The 25,685-nt window shown below is 39.0% G+C and overlaps 1 protein-coding gene across 13 annotated transcripts in view; it reads right to left on the bottom strand.

The window, feature by feature from the left end:
* Positions 1-25,685, bottom strand: part of adgrb1a (adhesion G protein-coupled receptor B1a) — a 563,161-nt gene that overhangs the window by 291,095 nt on the left and 246,381 nt on the right. For all 13 annotated transcript variants that reach the window (XM_072569963.1, XM_072569962.1, XM_072569956.1 and 10 more), the window contains 6 exons: positions 23,647-23,811; positions 14,168-14,269; positions 12,274-12,380; positions 7,664-7,858; positions 6,909-6,977; positions 2,931-3,039 (listed from right to left, as the gene is read on the bottom strand). In XM_072569963.1, coding sequence (XP_072426064.1) covers positions 2,931-3,039; positions 6,909-6,977; positions 7,664-7,858; positions 12,274-12,380; positions 14,168-14,269; positions 23,647-23,811 — 747 coding nt within the window. The remainder of the gene's footprint in view (positions 1-2,930; positions 3,040-6,908; positions 6,978-7,663; positions 7,859-12,273; positions 12,381-14,167; positions 14,270-23,646; positions 23,812-25,685) is intronic.

The raw sequence follows: 25,685 nt of genomic DNA, 5'->3' as shown, positions 1-25,685 counted from the left end.
TCAGCAAATCTGGATATATGAATTTCTATAAGATTATCCAAGTCTTCATAAATAATGTAGATAATTAAGGTGCTGACACAGATCCATATGAGACACCACTGAACACATCCTGCCAACTTGAGTACCTATTCATTACCTGAACATTTTGGCGCCTACCACTCAACCAATTTCCCAGCCATGCCAGTAATTTGCCATCAAATCTGTGGGTTTCTATCTTAGTTAACAGTCTATCATGTGGAACTTCATCAAATGCCTCTGGAAGTCCATATGAACAAATCCATTGACATCCCCTATCACTATCTTAGTCACCTCTTCAATAAATTCAATGCGATTTGTCAGGCATTACTTACCTGTCATGAATCAATGCTAGATCTCCTTTGATTAAATAAAAGGGTGAAGAATTCGGTTACCCGATCTTTAACTATAGACTCCAGTAAGTTCCCCACCACACATGTTCAACTAACTGGCCTATAATTTCCTGGTTTTACTCCTTTGCCCTCTGAAAAACAAGAGTGACATGTACATTTTTCCAATCCAGAAGGGTGACTCTTGTATCCAGAGAACTCAGAAAGATTACAGTTAGGGTGTCTATAATGTGCTCCACTACTTCCTTTACCACCCTTAGGTGGAAAACATCAGATCCTGGAGATTTGTCGCTCTTTAATTCCATTAATTTCCTCATTACCAATGTTCTACCTATCTTAATTTTACTCATTCCCTGTTCCCCATTTACTATTAATTTCCTCGGGACATCCAACAAGCTATCCTCCTTTTCTACTGTAAATACTGAGGCAAATTAATTATTTAACAGGCCTACCACTTCCTGATAATCATTGACAATATCATCATTTCTTGCGTCAATGCTGCTCATGACCACCATTGTCCCATTATATAGGTATAACATATCCTTTTATTGATTTTAATGTCCCTGGAAAGCTTCTTTTCTTAATCTCTTTTAGTAGTTCTTTAAAGCTGTCCATGGTCCTTTATTTGTATTTGTATCATGCCCATTAAACAGGATGTGTGCTGTTTTTGTTTTGCATTTTTGCAAGTTCCTTTTTCAGTTTTAATGCTGTCCCTTATCTCATTAATTGCCCATAGCTATTTTCTTTCTGTGAAGTGTAGCTTTTCCCTCTTGGGGTATAAACTGATTTTGTATTGTGTTAAACATTTCTTTGAACCTTCTCCACTGTTCTTTTGATTGTTTTTAGCAGAATTTCCCAGTTTACTGTGGGACAGTCTCTGTCTCATTTCATTAAAGTCAACTTAACCTAAATCCAAAACACTTGTGATAGTTGCTGGGAGGAATACAGCTGGAAGCTACTAAGCAAGGAATCTAATAGGAAATGCAGAAAGTATTCACAGAACGATAACAGCGTGGAACTCATTACCGTGGGACATGGTTAAAGTTTCAATATTGTATTGATACATTTAGGGGAATGCTAAACAAACATACAGAGGAGAAGGAAGTAGAGGGTCATAATGAAAGATTTAAATGAGTCAGTTGGAAGGAGGATCAAATGGATCACAGACAGTGGCACAGTCTGGTTGGTTTGATTAATGTGTCTCTGCGTTATAGATGGTACATAGTGCATTCACCTAGCAGAACCAAAGCACAGATTATATGTGGGTGTAAACGTTGGTTTACTGGTCGCACTTCTTTATTGAGTCACAAGATCATGAGTTTAATCCCCACTCAGAAGGTGGAATTTAATGCCCTTCCTTGTGGTGAATTGCAGTGGTGTTGGAGGAATGTCATTTAATGAAGCAGGAGGATAGATATCCTGCTGCTTCCACGTTGCCACCCCAGTTACATCTGCAGGGGAAGACCCATGCTAGAAAGTTGTTTCTGTTAGGCGAGGAGACTAGGACCCGTGGACACAGCCTTAGAATTAGAGGGGGTCATTTCAGAACGGAAATGCGGAGACATTTCTTCAGCCAGAGAGTGGTGGGCCTGTGGAATTCATTGCCACGGAGTGCAGTGGAAGCCGGGACGCTAAATGTCTTCAAGGCCGAGATTGATAGGTTCTTGTTGTCTAGAGGAATTAAGGGCTACGGGGAGAACGCTGGCAAGTGGAGCTGAAATGCGCATCAGCCATGATTGAATGGCGGAGTGGACTCGATGGGCCGAATGGCCTTACTTCCACTCCTATGTCTTATGGTCTTATGGTCTTATGGACCAGTGTCTTCATCTGGACTCTCTGGGATAGGTTGGAATTCATTTGCAACACTGAGCATGCTCAGTATTGGAGGTGCTATTTTTCAGATGGGACATTAAACAGAAGCAACATCTATCTATGATGGCATATAAATCAATTGATACCTTACAAACAAGTTGCTGGAGACTGGAAATTTCCTCAAGTCCTGACAAACATTCATTTGTCAATCAAATTTTTAAAAAAAATATGACCATTCAGTTCTGTTTGTGGCACCTTCTTGGATGCAGGTTGGCTGTCAAGTTTCTCTATAGGGCTAGTATAACTACACCATAGAAAATTAAATTGGCTGCAGCAGCTTTCAAGGGTTCTTGGGAGAATGGAGGTGGGGGGGGGGGGGGGGAACAGAGGGAAGAGCGGTGGGGGTGGGAGGGTTGTTCTGAGATTGTGAGTGGTGTTATAAATGCAATTTTGTTGTTCTTTCTAATTTCTGGGGCTTTTAGTAGTTTAACTGTTGGGTTATGTGAAAGATTAATCAAAGGAAATTAACTATCTACAATCAAAGAACACAGGTCATGAACCAATGTAAAGATGGATAGAAAGCAATGTGACTCATTGTAAGTCTGCATCAGTCCTAAATACTCAGTGCAACCCATGTGGGACTATCTTTATTAGAGCAGTGAGAGGCAGTGGTAGAGAGCAATGGAATGAAGTGGAAAATTAATATCAATTTCAACGAACATATTTTAGAAGTAAAAATAAATCTTAGCACACCTAGATTTTCTGTCACAAGATAGGAATCCCTGAAGTCACTCAGTCGAAAGCCAATAACATCAATAAAATTCTCAACAGTTTGCATCACTTCCTTTGCATTTGGCCCAGTCTGTAAGATGAAATGAAGCATCATATGAATTATAGTCACATACTCACAACATAATATTTCAAGAGGTAACAGCATTTAAATAGATGCTGAATTAAGTGACAACCAGGTGTCCATTTTGGAAGTGGAGAATGGAAACTCTGACCTCCAGATGCCCATAACAATGATCAGTTTAACAATGCTGTGAACATTTCTCCTCCTCTACCATGTTGTTTCTCTTGCCTTATTCATTGTGTTGTTCCATCATATTATCATATCACCAGATTACCTGTAGTTCCATCAAGTTTTCAGTCAAATTTAGTATGGAAGTCACCATGCCTGTCTTATTCTACACAAATACGCGATACAAAGTGGAATGTTATTTGATCTTCCTTCTTTCTGTGGGAAGTTGTGGCATTCTTTCTCCTGCCCTGGTTAAGATGAACTAATTCAAGAGAAGGGAGGAACAAGTACTGGATCATCGCCGTCTTGCCAAGTGTCCCACTCCAGCTGCCCAACACTGTGATGTTACCTTCTCCAATGTCACCAACAGGAAGAAGATGAAGGAAAAGATAAAAAAGGAAAATATAGTAAAGAAATTAGGGAGGAATTAACCAATCTGGAGCCGACGGGATCCAGAGCCCGAATGCTGCCTACCTTGTCAATGCCGCCATCTTGAAAATTAGCTATCATCAGGAACTCCTGCAAAGATATCCTAGACCTGAGCTGACTGATTGCCAATAATCATAATCAATCATCTTTCTTTAACGGAGGCATGACTGCGAAGACCCTTTCCCTCAATTCCTATTGATTTCAGTTTTGCCAGGATTCGTTGGTGCCACGTTTGGTTAAAAGATGCTTGAAAATGAAGTGCAGTCACTCTCATCTCATATCAAGTGTTGAGTCATTTTTTCCATGTTTGGATCAAAATGGCAATGAAGCCAGGAACTGAGTGGTCCTGGGGCAACCCAAACTGAGGATCAGTGAGCAAGTTATGCCTTTCCAAAGCTTGCTGTACGGTACAGTCAATGACCTATTCAATCATTTTGCTCATAGGTTTGTAGATTTACAATGTGCTTGTGTTCCTCTTTGAAGAATGAGATTTGAGACACAATCATTACTTTTTGATGTTGATTAATGAAATGGAATGGATTAAATTTTCCTCTCACTATATCACTTCCTTTTGGATTTCTAAAGGCTAGCTTTTGTTCACCCATTTCACTGCCTGACCTCATCACCACCCAAACCCCCTCCCCAAAGGCTACATTCATACTGGAATACAGTTCCAAAGGCATCAGTTCTTCAGTATTTTATCCAAATAGCCATTCTTCATGAGTGAACTGAGACAATGGACAATTCTAAACCATAATGCAACACACACACACACACACACACACACACACACCAAGAGTCAAAGCCAACATTTCCATACCTAGCCCAGGGAGATCAGTGTCAAATATTTCTGTACACACATGGAAGTCTGGCAAAATAGGACCGAGATTGTGAACATTGTCGCCTGGAATTCAGGAGCTTTCTGAGATTGTGTAAGTTCAAAAGTAAGGGTTACATATCCAAGAAAGAACAGCAGTAAATTAGAAGATTAAAATAACTGAAATAGTTGTAAAGCAGAAATAATTTGAATGAGTTTAGGAATGAAATTATTCAGTAAGTACCATTCACATCTTGTGAGCAGACAGAAATAACTCAGCATTAATCTGAAATGTTCAACATCATTTAGCATTCCTGAAATAAAATGGCCACTGTGGCCCTTCCAACCTAATCACTTTTGTTAGCAATTCCTTTTGATGAAGCTGTCTCTGTTAGTCTCCACTCTTTTTTGATTCGTTACCAAGCAACACTCTTAATGGTGATTACAGAACATATACAGTTGAAAATCTCATTACCACTTTGAGCCACCTCATCCATGATAGTAACCATAGCAGCAGAATCTTTAGCAGGATATATTCAGATATATGACAATTGTTAACAATTTCTTCCTTTGGCACTCTTTCCCCAACGAAGTGCAATACTCTGTACTTTAACCACTTTGTTCCCACAATAACAGATTAAAGCATTGTTTGTCGGTGCTTACTCTTTGAAACTAGTGAAACAAATTTAAAATTCAAAGCAGTCCTTTTCAGTGAACCAAATTTAAATTCACTTTGTGTTTCAGAGTAAGCATTATCGTCAGCATCTCCTTAAAGTACCTTTCCTGAAATTCTAGTTCCCAGAGTTCCTCAGACTCTGTATATCCTGCAGGTGTAGTAGTATGGAAATGCCTCCCAAATCTGTTCCATATTCCATCAAAGTTAACTGTGGTCAGAGTAGAGCTGTTTATTTAAAATATTTTAGGTGGACAGCCATACTGGATGACCAAATCTTTCTTTTATATGAACAGATTTGTTGTTTCAGTGTTACTCTCCCATTGAGCAGAATCTTCCTCCCTTACATGATGATTGAAGGCTAGAGTGATCCTTATGGTGTCCAAGTCCTGTGCAGGATCAATCAGAACACCTGAAACTGTGGGCCACACCAAAAGAATCAAACACTGTTATTTTAGATACATGGCCATGAGGAGATCTGAAGATGGATCCTGAAGGCTTCTAAAATTTACAGGCCAACAATATGAAGAAGGTAACCTCCACTGAATGGCTTAAAGCTGCATCTGGGACTCTCTGATATTCCTGGTTTTGCAAATCAGAAGAAATTCAAATAACAATATTTCCCATTGTTGTTTGGCCTGTTGTTGGGAGATCACCTCCAGTTACCTGTCATGCTTTGTCCACAATGCGAAGGAGAGGATGTGAATTGATCATTGAAAAGATCTCATCTCGTCACCAATTTGGCCCCAAGCTGAGGCTTAACTGATCTGAACAGGCTACTGCAAGACAAGTAGTCAATACCAGTCAGATTCTGCCTCCCTCAAAACCTTTCAAGAGGTAGTAATGCCTTCCTTATGTCTTCCTTGTCAAGACTTCCTGATAGGACAAAGTGAGGACCCCAGATACTGGAGAGTCAGAGTCAAAAAGTGTGGCGCTAGAAAAGCACAGCAGGTCAGGCAGCATCCGTGGAGCAGGGGAATCAACTTTTCAGGCATAAGTCCTTCATTGTACTTGATTCCAGTTCCAAACCTATCTCTGTGGAAGACTCTGTCGTCAAAGTTGAAGGCTTAAGGAAAATCATTTCCACATTCAGATTACTTATCTGTGTTTTGCCCAATATGCCTCACTTCATTTTATAAACTATTTCCTATTTTTATAAAACTTCAAAGGAACATTTCCTGAATTGATCCTTTGTAGAAAAATTGCAAATGTTTGCTTTGCTAAATAATGGATTTGAAGGAAGGAACAGATGAACATAAGAGCAAAAGACAGAAAAGTAAGAACAATCATGAAATTAATATCATCTCAATCCATCTCTTAGAACATCTCAAAATATGCTATCTACAATTAATTATGTTTGATGTATTAAATGGGCATGCCATCAATACGAATGAACCTTCAGAATCTCTCCAAGAGTGAGGTACTTAGGAGACACACTCTCTTCTGCATTGCATAGGCTATGGATTTTTCTCCATCTCTAACCAGTTTTCAAATGGTGAATTTGAAATGATGCTGGTTAGGAAAAAGTCAATTATTGTAGACTCCAAAATAATTTATCAGATATTTGATTTATTCTCGTCATGATGTCTGTGTTACTATTATGTCAAAAAAAATCAATTTGTCTTTTTGAACATTAGATCTGTCACTGTAACTCAAACAACCTGATCATACAATGGCTTCTACTCTAAAGGGCAGCAGAGAATTGATCTTCAATGAAAGCATTGAAAAGAAAATAATTGTTTTAACATAGTGTTTTGATTTAAAATTCTCCATTCTGTACTCAATTCTTACCAGCTGAGCTTCTGCCCATCTTGGCCTATTTTCTTCTGAGAGCAAATTGCTCACAATCTGAACAAAATTCTGCAAAATAAATTGGGAAGGTAAGGAGGAGTATAGAAGTCATTAATTAGAAAGTAAATTGCTGAAGAAAAATACATATTTTCTGAAAATATTTGTCTGTTCCACGAAGGGAAAATTATGAGTGAAACACCAATATTCAAGTGCCAACTTAAAATTGTAAAACATTTCTTCAATTGTGCATCAATAATGTGTCTCAAGCACAGCTTCAAATGTTGTCCCTAAAGCATCAACACAGCATTTCTGCTTCATTCTGAAACCTCCCCACAGATTTGTCTGAATGAAATAGTCAATTGAATGTCACTAAGTTCAAATAGAGAAGTTCTTTTACCGGCCTGTATCCATTTAGAATGAGGTCTAAACTCTCAAACTAAGCAATATTGCTTGAAAACAGTTTTACACATATTAGATACAACAGTAAGTGAGAGGACTGGAGTTTCAATTCTCAATTTAAAGATCTCCATTGGCTAAAACAGTTAAAGTGAGTGGGAATCTGCCCCTGGCTCAGCTCTGTAATTTTGCCCGAAGTACGACTGTAACCATTTTCCCATGATGATTTGCTTTTCAAAGCATATTTAAATCATGAAGACACAAAGGTGGATTGCAAATTCAATTGGTTTGAAACTGGAACTGTGCAGGGAAAATTTCTTCTATATCTTTTCCATCAACCAACCATCACATCTACTAACCTGGATATCTCCAGAGACAGGAGTGTAATAGGTTCTACGGAAGATTTCTGTCATGTTCTTCAAGATGTCAATTAAGGCTAGAACGTCTCCACTGTAGCTGGTCCCTCCTTCCGAAGTGTCTGCCAGCTTTCTTATGATTTCTGACACTCCTTCCCCTGTTAATCCCCGCTGAGCCTTCGACAGGTGTTCTCTTGTCTGCAGGTTAACAATACGTTTTGTGCAATGTATAACTTTATATGAGGATGCGCAAATCTTAAAAGCATAAATTGAGTTTCATACACAATGTACATTTTTGTTATGTTCTTCGTGAAAGTAATAGGTTATAATGCTCATATCCAGCAGCAGTATGAAATGTTACCATTCTATTTTTCTCGTTAATAATGCTGCCAGATGTGGTGAGCATTTGCAGCACTTTTGCTCTTATTTCAAAGTTCCAGCATCTATAATATTTTTCTCAATCCCATACAATGACTTGATCACAAGGGCAGTAAATAGTGGAATCAAAATTAAAGCTAATGCTTATTTTTGAAAGTATTTGATCACATAATGCCATTTCCCTCAAATTGATCTTTTCCCATTTCTTGAAAAACAACCATGCTGTGTGGGCATCTTCAAACCTGAAGTCATCTAACACCCATTCAGCCTTTCTGCTCTAGCTAGATCGATTTGCTAAGCAAACAATAGGATGTTGACTGCAACTATGTACAGGGTACATGAATAGGATCCTAAACTACTACAGGATTTGTAGGGAGCATATAAGACCAAGGTCTATCTTCTACCAGTTCCTTCTTTATTCTGACCTAATCCCTGCAAAAGCATAAGAGTGGATAGTGCAACCCAACCAGACCAACAGATAACATTCCCCCACTCAGTTCTTTTGTCCTGTAATTATTACATTGCATGCATGTGTATATTGTGTGTGTGTACGTGTGTGTATGTTTGTATTAATATATTTTCATTTGTCAATTCTAAGTATTGACTTTACAAATTCAGATGATTTTGAGGTTTCACTATCCTCACCTATCATTTTCTCGTCAGATTTGGAAGAATGACAGTTTATTGGGTAGAAGATACTTCACTTGGACTGTCTTCTTGATAGTTGGAGCTATTTTCTCTGTTGATTTAGAGAGTCTGTAACTTCTTGCATTTATTTGCAGAGAACTTTGGAGTGGTGTGCCACTCTTTATTGCTGCCATAGACCAGAAGGGCAAATATTCTGCTGATTTTTTTTTGAAGTATCTTGAATCTTTGCACATTATCTATGTCTTTATAGTTGTGTCTTCCATGGAGTTGTTTGCACTATATTTTTAATGGATGTCAGTGGAACATGGTTCTCATTCTGCTTAAAGATCTGTGCTGAACAAGGTAAACTCGTCACTTCATGCTCTTGAAGATTTTGGTTGATCTCCTGTCCTCTCAGTGTGGATTATTTAATTAGAATATTTGCCCTTCTGGTCTAATTTGATGAATCTTGCTATGTAAATAACATGAATATGACCCAAATTACTACAGAAGTACACAAGTCTCAGTTTGTCTCCTACAAACTCCTTTTTTATTCTGACCAAGTCCTTGTGGAATCAACAACGTGGCTGGTGATTACTGCATGCACCCAATCAACTCTTCAGACCCATACACAACAAAAGACTACCTTATCATGTTATGAAAAGGGAAATTGTGTTTACAACAGCGATATTGGCATAGCAATAATGTCAGTGGACCTGCAATCCAGAGGCACAGATGGATGCACTGGGCTTATCAGTCAAAGTCCACCATGCATTAAATTTAATTGATAAAATCTGGAATTGAAAGCTAGTCACAGTAATATTGTTTATGAAACTATCACTGTTTGTCATAAAACCTATTTGGTTCATTAATGTCCTTTAGGGAATGGAACCTTGTCACAGCTGGTCTGGTCTATGTTTGACTCCAGACACAGAGTAATGTGATTTCATCTTAACTACCCCCTAGAAAAGTCTAGCTAGCCATTGATTTCAAATGCAATTAGCAATGGTAGCAAATGCAGACCTCATTAACAATGCCCATATCTCACAGGAGAATATATTTTAAAAATACAATCTATCTGGGATGTATACTTGACGTTGCTTTGAGTTATATTTTGGAGATGAATAGATGTATTAAAGACTAAATGCACTAATTAAATACCTCACAAACTTTACACTGTTTGTTGGCTGTGATCTAACCACTCACTTTATTCAAAAGAGGACAAAAAGTATATAGAGGAACATGAAAGCACTTTCAATTTTAATTGTCATTCAAATACTTTGCAAATGCAAGTGTCTCTAATTGTAATTCAGCAGCTGTCATTTTCTCTCAAAATTACTTTACTTTACTATCTCTCTCCCTTCCTTAAAAAAACCCTGAAAAGAGTAATTTTCTCTGCATGTTCAATAAAACACGCCCTTAACATTAGAATGGATTGCCACCTTCTCATCAGTACAGTGCAGTTTCCTTCTCACTATGGGTATTGTGTAAACTGTAAGTTCCTGTTGTTTAACTGAGATGGACAGTGGGACAACATTTGTGAACATGTCCTCCGTACCACAGAGAACGGAATTTATGGTGAATAGATTCCAGTGATCTCTGTGTGAAATCCCCACTTCCAAACATATGATGGACGGAAGGTCATAGATGAAGCAGCTGAAGATCGTTGGATACTTGAACGATGTTTACCCAATCTTCACAAATGTTTACATTTAAAGCATAAATGTGGTTCCCAAACTGTGGGTTAAAGACCTCTGAGCTGTGAAAATAGTCAGTCTGAATTCAGCAAAATTTATGTTTCCAATCTATATGATTCACACCCTGTCCCCTTTCCCATGCTAAATGAGATTTGCTGGAAATGGAGACTCTAGTTCAGCATTTTCAGAGGTCTCTGAAGTCAGACTGACATTGCAAAAATCTATTCCTCCATATCCTCCTGAACCTGTTACTCTCCACCTTGTTGTTAGCCATCTTTTCTAGATCAGCATCATCTCAGAACTTGGAAATGACTTCCTGTTTACCCAAGCACAAAACATTAATATTTGTCAAAAAAGCCAAGGTACTAACAGCAATATTGTATACTTCCCATCAGCCTGAAAAGCAATCAACTATTAATCACCAATCTCTGCTTTCTGTCCCTTAACCAATTTTGTACCCATGCAACCACTGCCTATTCAATCCCATAGGTTTCTGTTCGTTCACACTTTCATCAATTTTTTAAATCAAATGTACACATCAAGCATACAACTCTCATTAAACTTCTCTGTTCAAGGAAATCACAAAGTTAGTTGAACACAATTCGACTTTAACAAAAGAAAATCATTATAGATGCTGGCTATCTGAAAATATCCACATAAGTCATTCATAGCAGGACAGGCAGCTACTGTGGAGAAAGAAATTGAGTTAACATTTCTGATCAATGGGATTAAAGAGCTTAACAAAGGTTAGATTTGTATTAGATTTTAAGCAAGCATAAAAGAAGAGAAATCTCAAAGGGAGGAAGACACAAAAGGGAAGACCCTTGATAAAAGTCTGGTGTGATTAAATAACAAGAGAGATGATGGGACAAGGCAAAATCTGGGTGTAAAGGGGCATAAAGAAACAACATGTTTATCTGAAGAATTTGTAAATTGCAGAAACAAAATCATAATCAGCAACGTCCACCTGAAGAAAGCAGTCACAATCTAAGATTGTTGAACCCAGTATTGAGTCTGGAAGGCAGTACAGTGCCTAATCAAAAGGTGAAGGAATGCTCAAAGTGCTTCATTGGAAGTCTGCTGGAAGGCAAAGACATCATGATGGTCCCAACAGGTATGACAGCTTTGATTTCAAATTCACTGACATCACATAACAAAATGTACCCATTAAAGTGCGATAGAAAAATTCTCAAATTAAATCGATTTAAATTGTTGTATTTTATTGAGACGGGCAATTAAATTTACAATTGCTGATTCATGGTAATGGATAATCCTGGCAGAACCTCAGGTCTTTATATGTATTTTGATCTTCATTCTTGATTAGGGTGTCATTGTCCAGATCACTATTAACTGCTCATCCCTAGCTCCCCTCAGAATCTCTCATGGACCTGCCTTTGAAAACAATGTGACTTGTTGAGTCAATTCAGAAGGATATTAAGAATTAACAATCAAGAAACATCAAACTTCTTAAATTGGTAACTACTCTGGCCATTACCCTGTTCAGTGTCAGTAAAATTTGCTAAGTCTCTCATGTAAAAATATTTTTTTTAAATACCAAAAGGAGAAATAATGCCAGAAGACAATATCCAGTTATTGTTCAAAATAGAAATACAGAAAACAGGAATATGAGAAGGCCAGTCAGCTCATCAGGTCCACTCCATCATTAAAGTGACCATGTTTGATCCTCCATCTCAACACTCCCTTTCTCTCCCATATCATTTGACTCCTCATCTCTACTATTAGTTACAAATACTGTATATAATTAGTGGAACTGTGAATAGAAAAAAAAAAGTGGGTAACAGATTATGAACGAGAAGTGACATTAAAATTCTATACGTAATAGATATCGCAAAGTCCTAGATCAGAGAATACCTTCTGCAATGATAGCAATACATCAAGTGATATGCTTACCTCTGACTGCAACATCTGGTAGTCATTGGAAATGCATTTGGTAAAACGCGGAGGCTCCCAAAAAGCGATTCCCTCATCATCTAGGACACAATTTCTCAGGATTATTCCTGAGAAAATCAAAATATTTGGTTGTTACATTTTTCAATGTCATTTCACAGTGAAATAGTAGGCATTGTTGTGCCGATGCCTAACAAGTGCATAAAAATACCCTCTGTGCTTTAATTTAGTGCAGTTGTTGATTCATTTATTTGTCATTTATTTAAACAGCATGGATAGAATTTGGAAGAATGTATTGAAGGTTTGTACAAGCGCAGTGAGAATCAGTATTATTGTCAAATAAAGTCAAATAACACACACTTAATTGGTGAACTGAGTCCCAGGACTTTCTTCGTTGATAATAATTCAAACAAAATTCATCTCATTCAACTATAAAACTTAGCAGGACTTTTTTGTTGAAATATGATTTGACTTGCTTTACAAAACAATCTGTAATGTAATTGCCTGTGACTAACTTTCAGGATTCCATGATTTTTAGCTTCTGACTAAGGGTCTTCTTCTTCCCCTTCCTAACCAGAATCAACTGTCCTAAGTCTTCATCACTTCTTGGTCAAAAAATATTACCTTGGGAGTCCCTTGAGGACTCATGATTCAGGCAGCAATGTTTGCTGTGTCTCAGAATACTCTGCCTCAAGTTCTCTGCTTTAATGAAGTCCCCATGTGTATTGAAGGTACGTTATATTCTATTGCGAAAATTCATAACAATTCACTCCCAATACATGTATTCTATGTGGCAGTTGATGACTGTCGATATTCTATGTGGAGGTTGAGGTTAAACTCAATTTCCTCTCCTAATGACAGCATATTTTAATCAGCTATGGATATTGTTATCTGATGCTCAAAGACCCATTTGTTAAAGGTGGGAAATAGATCCACACAAATTATGACTTTTTATCTCAATGATTATAATGGCCTGGCACTCATGAAGAGGCCAAGAGTCCATGCAGTAAATTAGGGTTTTGAGGTCTGGGAAGACGCAGGACCAGCCTTATTTTATAGTGGAATCTAATTGTGATGTTCTTCTTATGCTTCCCGTCTAAAAATTGTCCAGATTGACAGGCTAATCATCAGATGGGAAAACCAGTGCATTTCCATAGATACTTGGGAATGGTTTCCAACAGCCCAGAGTGACAGAATAATGATTAAGGTTGGTTGGTAGATAGCAGCAGCATGAGGTAGTCACCAATTACAGTAGTGAGGCTAGCGTGCAAGAGAAAATAAGAAATCCGTCTTCAAATGTGTGGGAGGAATGCTCCATGAGGAGTGCTCGAAGGAAGCATTAACTTCAGAAGCCAGCACTTATTTTCTGCTGTGTTTCTTAATCCCTAAGAAACTCAGTTATGAGGCATTCTTCAAACTATATCTTTGTTTTTACCTTCTTAAATTATTGAAAATGGCGCCATACCATGGTGACAAATGAAAACTTCTCCCTGTATTTTATTGTATTCTTGCTGTAAAATACTGGTGATAATAAAATCAAAATCATTCATTTTAAATCAGTTTCCAAATTGCATTGAGAGAGCCTGATTGAAATGTGCTAATAATGTCTTCTGCCTCTCTAAGACAACGTGACCTACCACAAATCAAAAACAGCACCAGGCAACTATGCAGAAGGTTTGGAAAATATACACTGATTTTATGATTTCACTGCCCAACCTCTCTTCCATATATTATGGTGTAGAGGAGACATGTATTAAAAAGTATCTAGTAGTTACTGATATTCCCTCCCAAACACAATTTCAACATCATGTTTATTCAAACCTTCTAAACATTAAATGGAGATATGATATATCCCTTTAAAGGAAGGAAAGGTCCACTCCCTGCCAGAAATATTTACCTGCAGCACTCGGTGGGCAACTGACCACTGCAGACTCTCCAGCTGGTGTCTTTGTCCACACCACGGAGTTGTAGTTTTCTTCCTGACAATACTCATGAGGTGCTAAAGCAGAAATTATGCATTTGTTATGGTAGACAAATAGTCAAAGCAAACACTTCTTTCAGTCCTCTATGACAATTAGCGTTTGAATAATAAAACAGGAGAATTCAGCTGCATTAGCTGATTCTATTCTATCTTGATCTTGCAATGCTGCATGTAACATTAATTTAGATAGTTTGAGGGTACATCATGCCTTACAATAAAATACCATTTCATCACTCCCTTTTAGGAGATCATGGAAAATTATTTTTCATAGTTTGAAGCTACAGTCACGAAAACAGAGATGGAGCTTGAAGTGAGTTTATGAGCATTGCAGTGACCAAGTCTACTTGTAACTCACTGAGAAAATTAGAATTAAGACAGAGCAATTCAAGGACTGCAGCTAAAGTTTTGTACATTACATCTTCACACCAATGCTAAATTCACTCATAAAGGACAGAGTCCATGATGACTGAAACTGATGAACATGTCAGTTCATTCACAAGATAAATACTTTGCAGTGCCTAGAAATGTAACAGATATCACAATGAAAGTCATAGTGAGCGCAAGTTAGTATTACTCCTGCAAGCATTGCAAATGATTAAGCAGTTCTGAATAGCAATGACCTTGCAGCTTATCTACATATTTAATTTGGAACATATTTTGTGTGATAAAGGGCGTTAGAATCCATGTATGCAGGTGCTTGTGAGAGAATGTAACACCACAGTATTGGAAGGAGTCCAGCAGTCTTCATAAGATTACTGGAATGGAGACATGGTATAAACATGACTTTTGAACCTTTCTGTTCATTGCAATCAGCAAATTATGCCCAGAATGCTCTCGACACTGCGCCCTTCTGGCAGTCCTGAAATTGCAGCCAAGTTTCTGTGCAAGCAAATATACAAATCCAAATTTAAAATCTGCTATAAATTCGTGTGAACTTGAGCATAATTGTACACGATGGAATTAAGAGTGGAAAAGAGCCATAGAGTTGCAGTGTGCAAGGTGGACAATCAATAAAGCTGAGTGAAATGATTCCCCTTTAAACTGAGAAACAGAAGTTAAGCAGTACCTATCTCTCTGTCCTGCAAATGTTTAAAGAGTAATTAATTTAAATTGTTCTGCAAAGTGTCTGAAGTATTTTTATCGTTTCCTACCCTTTGGAGAAATAACCAGAAAACGACCCATCTATCAAATGTTTATTAGGGATGGATGAATTCTGCAGCAGTGGATCAGGATTTAATTTACTGCTGGCCAGCTGCTTTGTGCTGGATTCATCCAACCACCTCTTCTGCTTGTGTGCATAAAATCTTGGAGATGCATCTTACAGGCTATCCACAGGCTGGAAGGTAGGTGGCTGGTTCTATAAAAAGGGGCAATTGTAAGAGTGACAAGGTTAGCATTGTGTTAGTCACTCACCTGTGGCCCAACTCAGAGCCTAAAGTGGACAATCCCATCCCTCCGAAGGGCCTCACCCCAGTGCCGCTTAGTTTTAACGAGTGACAGGAGAGGTTTATGGTCAAAGTGCAAACCTTGATGCAGATGACAGGCTGTGAAACGGAGTGGTGAGCTGTCACGTTTCCAAATCCCTGAAGCCAATCGGAAATCTCACACCTCATAGCTTTCTATCCCTAAGGACATTTCCCCCATCACTCTATCCAAAATGCCCAGCCCCACGCCACTGAGCAGGTTTGGCCTGTCCTGGTTGAGGAACCTATTGGGGGTTTTGGAGTATTCCTGACAACTCTTTGTCCTCGGGGTCTCCTACAGTCGTGGTAGGGGCCACTCTTACTGGTGGCGTTGTTAGTATGAGAGCAAAAAGCCTCAAAACTCTATGAAACAGGGCCAGAATGGGATGAATGCCTTGCCTGAATACAATTAAATTCTGTTGGCTAAAAACTTAAAGCAGGGCTAAAAGTGTGTCAATCTTGTCCCATATATATTCTCTGAGGTAAAAGAAATCCCCATCAATACTCAGTCCCACCATATGCAATGGAATTATTCCCTGCTCCCCCAAGTAAGTGCGATTGGAAGATATTTTTATTTATTCACAGGGAAGTGGCCAGTTTTACTGACAGGAATTGGATTAGATGAAGGGCTCAAGCAGCAAGTTTAAAAGGTCATGAACATGATTTGTAAGCAAACTAAAACTCCTTGACATTTCGTTCAATTTGAGTTGATTCTGACCAGATTTAGCAGCTATTTGGGAGAAAGTCAGGTGGAAAATTATATCAACAAGATCGCTTTGTTAGCCATAAATACTACTGATTCATGCAAGTTATATTCACGTTCACTTTCACACACAGGAAAGGGCTGTGGAGACAGCCAGTCCCTGTTGAATCCCCATGGCAACGCCCTGACAAATCAGAGTCAACTTGCCTGATTTGAATTTAATCAGTTTGCTATGACCATGAAAACCTGTTGCACCCCATGCCAAGAATAGCACAACGAATCAGCACCCTCTTCCCATATTATACACATTCGTACATCCTTTCTAAATTAGTTTCCCTGCATTACAGTCCTGATGAGTGTAAGGTAAAAAGCTTTGCATGTGTGTGTGTAAACACTAATATATGTGCTGTGTCTTTTTAAAATTATTTCTTACGATTGAAAGCCTACTCACTAGCCTAGCTTAAGGCTTTGTATAATTAAGATATTGCAAATTATCTCTCGTATACTCTCTGAATGCATCTGAGTCCTCACTATTTGCATGCAGAACTTCACAGAATGGTTTTGGTATAGAAGAAGGCTATTTGGCCCATTGTGCCAGCACTGGGTCTTCAAATGAGCATCATTACCTAGTGCCAATCTCTTGCTTTTTCCTACACTATCGCTATCTAACTAATCATCCAATACTCTCCTGAATACCTCTGTTGAACCAGCCTCCACCGCACTGGCAAGCAGAGCATTCTGTACTCTAACCAGCCACTGTGTGCAAAAATTTTTTTTCTCACATCACCCTTGCTTTTTCTGCAGATAATTTTATATCAATGCCCTTATTACTGTTCCTTTTATGAATGGGAACAGCTTTTGTTTATCCAAACTGATCACGATTTTGAAAACCACTGTCAAATCTCCTCTCAGCCTTCCTCTCCAAGAATAACAGTCCTAACTTCTTCAATCTATCCTCATAACTGAAGTTCCTCACCCTTGAAATCATTCTTGTGAATCATCTCTGCACACTGTAAAATGAATGCAAATCTTTCCTATAATGTGGTCCCCACAAGTGTATGTAATACTCTATCAGTGATCTCACCAGTGTCTTGTACAAGTTCAATATCACCTTGTTTTTGTACTCGATGTCCCTGTGGATAAAGTTGAGGACACTGTGTGCTTTATTAACTGCTCTCTCCACTTGCCCTGAACCTTCAATGATCTGTGCATAGAAAATCCCAAGTCACCCTGATCCTGCAACCCCTTTTAGAATTACATCACCTATTTTAGATTATCTTTCAATGTTCTCCTACCAAAGTACATCATCTCCCACTTCTCTGCTTTGAATCTCATCCATTACCTATCTGACCACTGCACCACCTTGACCTTTTGGAGTTCCACAATGTGCTCCTTACATTTCATAATCTTTCAAAGTTTTGTGTGTCATCTGCAAACTTTGAAATTGAGCCATTAACTCCAAGATGCAGAACATCAATTACTGCCCCATTCGTCTACCCACAATCATCAGTAAATTGATGGAAGGTGTCATCAATAGTGTTATCAAGTAGCAATTTACTTAGCAATGACCAATTAACTGATGTTCAGTTTAGATTCTCTGAACCACTGCTAATCTCTTTCCAGCTTTGATCTGGATATGGATAAATGAAATGAAGTTAACAAGTGATATAAGAGTGATTTCCCTTGATATTGGGGCTGCATCTGACTGAGTGTGGCATCAAGGAGTTCAAGCAAGACTAGAGTTAATGGAAATCAGGGAAATATGTACATTATCACTGAGGTATTTTTTTATTTGTCCATATTTTGCTGGCTAGGTCAGCTTTTATTGCAAATTCCTAATTGCCCACAGGGGTAGTTAAGAGTCAGCTACAATGCTGTGTGTCTGGAGTCACATGTAGGCTTGACTAGGTAAGGACAGTAGATTTCTTTCCCTAAAGAACCTTTAGTGGATCAGATGGATTTTTATGACATTGATAGTGGCTATATGGTTGCGATTAGGTTCACTTGTTTTTAAAGATTTTATTGAATTTAAATTTTCATAATCTGCCATTATTGGATTCAAAGTCATGTCACCAGAATATTAACCTATGGTTCTGGAAAACAAGTTCAGAAACATTACCACTACACTGCTACCTGCTCTACTATCAACAGCATGGAGTTTACAATTGGTCAGAACCTGATTTGGACTCGCGAATTATCGTGGTCACAAGAAATACAGGTCACAAGAAAATGTCAGAGGGTAGGAATCCTGCAGTGAGTAACTCACTTCCCCAGAGCTGGTCCAATATATGCAAGTCAGGAGTGTGATGGAATATTCCTGGCTGGCTCAGTGCAGCTTTTGGTAAAACCCAAGATAAGGCAACTCACTTGATTAGCACCACATCCACAAACATTCACTTCATCCACCACTGATGTTCAGTCACAGCAGCATGCACAATCTACAAGATGCACTGCAGGTATTCACCAAGGCTCATTTGACAGTACCTTCCAAATTCAAGATCACTACCATCTCAAAGGACAAGGACAGCAGTTGGATGAGAACACCACCATCTACATGTTCCCTTTCAAGCCACTTACCATCCTGAATTAGATAGATACTGCTGTTTTATTTTAAGTGTTACAGTGTTAAAATCCTGGAACTCCCTCTCTTATGGCATTGTGTGTCTATCTCAACCAGATAGTCTGCAGCGGTTAGAGAAGGTGACTCACCACCATTTCTCAAGAACAACTGGAGGTAGGGAATAAATACTGGCCCAGCCAGAGACATCCACATACCATTTGTGGGTGGCACAGTAGCACAGTGGTTAGCACTGTTGCCTCACAGCACCAGAGACCCGGGTTCAATTACCGCCTCAGGGGACTCTCTGTGTGGAGTTTGGACATTCTCCCAGTGTCTGCATGGGTTTTGTCCGGGTGCTCTGGTTTCCTCCCACAATCCAAAAAAAATGTGCCGGTTAGGTGAATTGGCTATGCTAAATTGCCTGGAGTGTTGGGTGAAAGGGTAAATGTAGGGGAATGGGTCTGGGTGGGTTGCGCTTCGGCGGGTTGGTGTGGACTTGTTGGGCCGAAGGGCCTATTTCCACACTAAGTCAAGTAATCTAATCTAATCTAATCAAGGAATAAAAGAGAAAACCTAACTACAATAGTTCAAAAACTCCATGACATGAGTGCGCTCGTGGATGGACAATATTTGTGTTGGCCTTTCGCCAGTAATGAATTCATAAAAACTGAACTGTCTGTTTAAATATAACTTGGGATGATAATTTATTCTTCCTATTGAGGAGAATTTTAACTGTGCAGGGTCTGATATGCTTTCACTGTGGATGTCAGTTCACTAAAAAGGACAGAGAGCTGTGTCCAAATTCAAACACGCTTGTGAAATTTAGGGAAAAAAGTGACACTGATGTGGAAGAGAATAAGAGGGTGTTCCACTGTATTTAACTGTTGTGACAGTATATTTTCTTCTTTTACCTTTGACCTTCAGTACTAAACTTGTTACAAAATGGATGTTGGCTTTACTGTCCTCTCTGCGCTGCAGAGCTATTAGGCAGCTTGCGAGAGGTTCAAAGGAATTTCAAAGCCTTATTTTTCACTTCTAACCATGTACAAATTGGTTTTATTAATGTAAAAACATAATCCTTCCTACCGTGACCTTGAAGTTTGCTTTTTTTATTGTAATTATCTTTGTCACCTCTTTATGTGGTTCTCTTTAAAGAGAAACCTTGACAACCATTTTGAAACAGTAGCCATGGAAACACTATCCATTGGTTGCTAAGTAGTTGAGCACACAGTTAATTTAGGTGTAGTCCTCAGCAATTTAATAATTGTGTCTCACAGCAGCAACTGTCAGCAATTGCTTATAATAACATGATGAGTTAAACATCAGAGTCCCTTGAATGTGTTAATAGCTTGTGCCCCATTCATAGCTATCTATTATTCATACATAGTCATTTAGCTTGCTTCTTTCTAACTCTGTCTCATTACACAAAGTTTTCTAAATGAAAGAGGTTTATGGCAAACTACTCCCTTCTCCTGACCATGATTATTTTTAAGACAACCGCTAAGAATTAAACCTATGGATGGAATAGAATCATAAAATCCCTACAGTGTAGATCAAGGTCATTTGGCCTATCAAGTCTGCATTGAACCTCTGAACAGCATCCCACCCAGATCCATTTCCCTAGGCTATCCCTGTAACCCTGCAATTACCATAATTAATCCAATGAGCTCGCACATCTCTGAACACAATGGGCAATTTAGCATGGTCAATGCATCCAACCTATACATCCATGGTCTATGGGAGTAAACTGGAGCACCCAGCCAAAACCCACACAGACACAGGGAATGTGCAAACTCCTCACAGACAGTCACCTGAGGCTGGAATCGAACCCAAGTCCTTGGTGCTGTGAGGCAGTAGTAATCTTCTGCTGTCGGGCTGGTAGTGAGCTTGGGGATGAGTCAGGCATTGAATAAGATGGGATGTTGGCCTACTCAAACCTTACCATCTTCCTGTGTCTGCCCGACATAACCTAAGACACTGAATGAACTTTATTGGTTAGGGTTCGGTGAGCTGATGGGTTATGCTCTATATTATATGACGCTATGATGGAAGTACGGTTGACAATAGTAATTGAATGTATTCCTGGATGTTTCATTACATGACATCCCCTCTTCCCCTGCCGAATGGTGCAGCCATCAGTTGGCCAGTGCATCTATCCTTGTAACTTCCTACACTAATTGGAAAACAAAAAGAACCATTATGCAATTGGATGGTGCTTAAGTGTTAACCTGCCAGCTTTTCTTTCTGATTTTCAACATTTTCACATCTGATGCAGAGAAATGTTCCAAGAAAATGACAAACAGAATGTATTTCTTTACGTCCTGGTGATTTTTCTCCAGCGAAGGCCACTACTGTGGCCTAACAGTTGATTGTTAGTTCCTAGAGACCAGGTTTATCTCACAGGGGAGGCAAGCGTACAGGGGAAGCCCATGGTCTGAGCATGACCAAGCGAACCCTTTAATTGTCCAATAAGTGATCACTCAAGGCCTCATTCTGCCCCCTGCTGGGAGGAAATCAGCTTCAGGTGGACCTTTTGGGGTGTACTGTGCACAGCAGCTGATACCATGAAGCCAGGTTGTCATCCCTAGTTGGGGGGGGAGGTTTGGGGGGTCTTGATGAAAGGCACTCAATCGAGGAGGGTCAGTGATGTGACATTGCTAACAATGCTCATGATCCACTTTACCTGCCACTCCTTGCAGAACCAACTCCTGCACACATCCCTCCCAATGCACGTGCACATGCATGTGCATATGAAAACATTTTGATTTCAAAATGTGCTTTATTCATAAAAAATACCTTTCTGAACATACATAGTACTAAAGCAGCTCTGTTGTGTGCAGTCACATATGATGAAACAAACAAACATCGGAGTTTGACTCTACCTAACAAAATAAATAAGGCACATTTTTTCACTTATGCAAGATTATACTATATTTCCATATATTTAACACATTGGGAGAGTCCAATAACTGAACAGACCCCTATTTGACTTCAATAGAAAGATCTTGGATGGTGGTCTTTCTCCACTGTGCCATGGTAGCAGCTGCTCAAGATTTAATGCATCCCTTGGCACATAGTTCTGGGAGAGAGCGTGCATGGACGACACGTGCACACACACACAAACACTATACCTGTGGCTTGGGTCTCTCTTCGATCTAGTGACTGTGGTAGGTATTCTTTCTCCATTAGGCCTGACCTCAACCTCTGGTGCTGCTGTGCACAAGGTCTTCCTGCTGCTTATTGATCAGTGTGATTCCTGTCTGTGGGGTCTTAATTCATGGGAAAACATCTACTGGCCTGGGCACTGCCTGATCAATTTGTGGTTTGTTGGCCCTTCCCATAAGGAGACAGCTGGTCCTCCAGGTGACTGGTGGCACCACAGCAAGATTACACAAATAGAAATATAGGATATTTATGACACTGGAAGCCATTCAGTCCATCTCCTCACAGTAGCCACCCAAAATGAATCTTTCTGTAGTCCTATAAATCATAACTCACATCCCTCCTCTGCCTCAATAAATTTTCCACTCTATGTAATGGCCTTTATTCATTTTGATGGGGGAGAAGGTGGAGTAATATTTATGTCGCTGGACTAATGATCCAGAGGCCAGACTACTGTGCTTTTAACATGTTTTCAAATCCTACCATAGCAGCTATTGGAATTTTTGTTGCATTAATTAATCATCCTAGTCCATGAACCTAACTTAAATTAGCATGAAAACCCATTTTTTTCACTATTGCTCTTTGGGGAAGGAAATCTTTACCTGGTCTGACTGATAACTGAATCCATACCCAAGCCAATGTGCTTCACTCTGAAAAGCTTTCTGACATGCAAGGTGGTCAGTTCAAGGGACAATTTAAATATGGGTAACAAATGTTTGCCTTGCTGAGTGATGCTCACATGCAATGAAAGAATAAATTCTAAAAAAATTAAAATTCCCTTAAGCATTTCGAACTCAAACAACTAACTCTGCATTCTGTGCCATGAAATTAAAATTAAATTTGCGGCAGAGGTTCACGACCTTTCAATAAGGTTTATTTGTGCTCCACATGAGCCTCCTCCCATGCAGTTGACATGCCCTTCTTCCTTACGTACATATCTGGTTTGCTTTGAATATATCTATGCAATTCTTCTCAATACTCTTTCAATTTCCACTATTCTGAGTACAGAGGGTTTTCCTGATTTTTTAAAATTAAATTTGTTAGAGGCTCTTCTCCAGTTATGACCCCTAGCTATTAATTTTTTTGAAAGAATATTCTCTATCTTTACACTGTTGAACACATTCAGAATTGCAAAATAAAAATTAAGAAGATGTCTACCAGGTCATGTTTCAATTTCCTCATTTCAGAAAAATAAAGCTTAGTCTCTTCAATTTCTCCTGATATCTCATTCTTGCTAAATCTCTTTTTGTCTTTCAACTCTTTAATTGCTGTTTTAAATAGTTCTATGTCTCAATTTTCTCAAAACCATATAATTACTCATTTTCATGGTTATGCTTGTAAATGCACATTGCAGATCCTCAGTGGGTCATCGTTAGTGGAATAGAAACTATGACCAACAGCTTCCTCAGTCGATAAATACAGAAAGTTATGACACAAAAGCTTTTCCCAAATGCATCACACTCATTTAAGTTTAGGTTAGAATACATCCACAGCCCAAAATCTTTACCTGGGCACTTTTTGTCATTGCACAATCTGTACTCCTCCTGAGGTCCATCACATTGCAGTCCTCCAAAAAATGGCCCAGAGCAGACCCTCACTCGAAGCTGTGTCCCACCATCACAGCTTTTGGTGCATGGTTCCCAGTTATTCCATTTTTGCCATTTCCCATCCACTGTAAAACAAAAAGTCAAAGTTGCTAATGGATCTCAATTTGAAGAGAGCATGATGTCTGGAGTTCCAGTAGTCTCCACTTTGGAGATATCCCACATGCAGCATCAACTTACTCTATCCTACAGTTAGACAGTTTTATTATATTTTATGCTTGTATTAAAAAAAATCATTGAAGTGAGCACTCATGTTCTCATTTGTCAAAGTGATACCTCGTGGTTGGAGCTTTAGGCAATTCTGAAAAGAAAATTTGACATGCATTTTTAAGTGATGGGGGCAAAAGTATATCTTTAAAGAAATGAAAGCTTTAGGGTGGCATAGTGGCTCAGCGGTTAGCACCACTGCCTCACAGCACCAGGGATCCGAGTTTGATTCCAACCTCAAGTGACTGTCTTTGTGGAGTTTGCACATTCTTTCTGTGTCTGCTTGGGTTTCGTCCGGGCGCTCTGGTTTCCTCCCACAATCCAAAGATATGCAGGTCAGGTGAATTGGCCATGCTAAATTCCCCATAGTGATCACGATGTGTAGGTTAGGTGCATTAGTTGAGGGTAAACCTATCTGGGTGAGTTATTCATCAGAGGGTCCAGTGTGGGCTTGTTGGGCTGAATGGCCTGTTTCCACCCTGTAGGGATTCTAAGAGTAGCAATGCGGGCAAACTCAACATAAAGTACTTCAGGAAGACTTGTAAGGCTTTTACTATTTTGTTGATTCAAAGTTTACCTCCTGTTAGTATTATTTTATATGTGGAAAGAGTAAAATAGAGGATTGGTGCTCTTCAGGCCTTGTCATATTTGGTGAATATAATGTAGAGGGGTTCAAGTTCACAATGCTTTGAAATTTGTGTCACAGGTAGACACGGTAGTTAAGAAGGCATTAACTATGCTTGCCTTCATTGCTCAGACCTTTGAGTAAAGGAGTTAGAATATTATATTGAAGTTGTACAGGATGTTGATGAGGCCTTTTCTGGAGCACAGCATGCAGTTCCAGTCGCGCTGATCTAGGAAGGATGTTATTAAATTGGAGACAGTTCAGAAAAAAATTGCCAGGATGTTGCTGGGAATGGAGGGTTTGAGTTATAAAAATAGGTTAGAGAAGCTATGACTTTTTTCACTGGAGCTTAGGAGACTGAGCTTAATGAGGTTTATGAAATCATGAAGGGCATAGATAAGGTGAATAGCAAGGGTCTTTTCACTAGGGTGGGGGAGTTCAAAACTAGGAGGCATATTTTTAAGGTGAGAGGAGGAAGTTTTAAAAAAGGACATGATTGGCAATTTTTTTACAGAGTGTTTCATGTGCAAAATGAACTGTCAGTGACAGTAAAGATGTAGGTATAGTTACAACATTTAAAAGACATTTGAATAAGTAGATGAATAGGAAATATTGGGAGGAATATGGATCAAATGCAAGCAAGTTGGACTAGTTTAGCTTAGGAACATGATCGGTATGGACTAAGTGAATGGAAAAGTTTGTTTCCAAGCTGTATGACTCTGTCACTCTATGATTCTAGAGAGAGTGGCAGTTTGCAACTCATCTCACCAAATGGCCCATGTTGGAATTGTGTATGGCATTGGACCAACACTTGGATGTCAACAGTGTAGTGTTGAAAAGGGTGAAGTCTCAGCTGAAAATACCTTACAACTAATCCAATTTCACTATTTACAAAAGATGAAATTGACTGTCAGATTTGTCATCATATTTCTTCAGCGTAAATGTCAGTCCTGCTCTCAGTATGCTAAAACAGAGTACTACAAATCAGAAAATTCTAACTTACCAATCAAGGGAGACAATCATATTATAACAGCACATATTGCAAGGTGCTCAATTCAGTTTTTCTGACAATAAACTATTGGCTGGAACAATCCTGCCAAAGCAGGGATC

Source organism: Chiloscyllium punctatum, chromosome 5 (genome assembly GCF_047496795.1).
Source record: "Chiloscyllium punctatum isolate Juve2018m chromosome 5, sChiPun1.3, whole genome shotgun sequence".
In the NCBI taxonomy this organism is placed as follows: Eukaryota; Metazoa; Chordata; class Chondrichthyes; order Orectolobiformes; family Hemiscylliidae; genus Chiloscyllium; species Chiloscyllium punctatum.
This window is presented reverse-complemented; position numbering and strand designations above follow the sequence as displayed.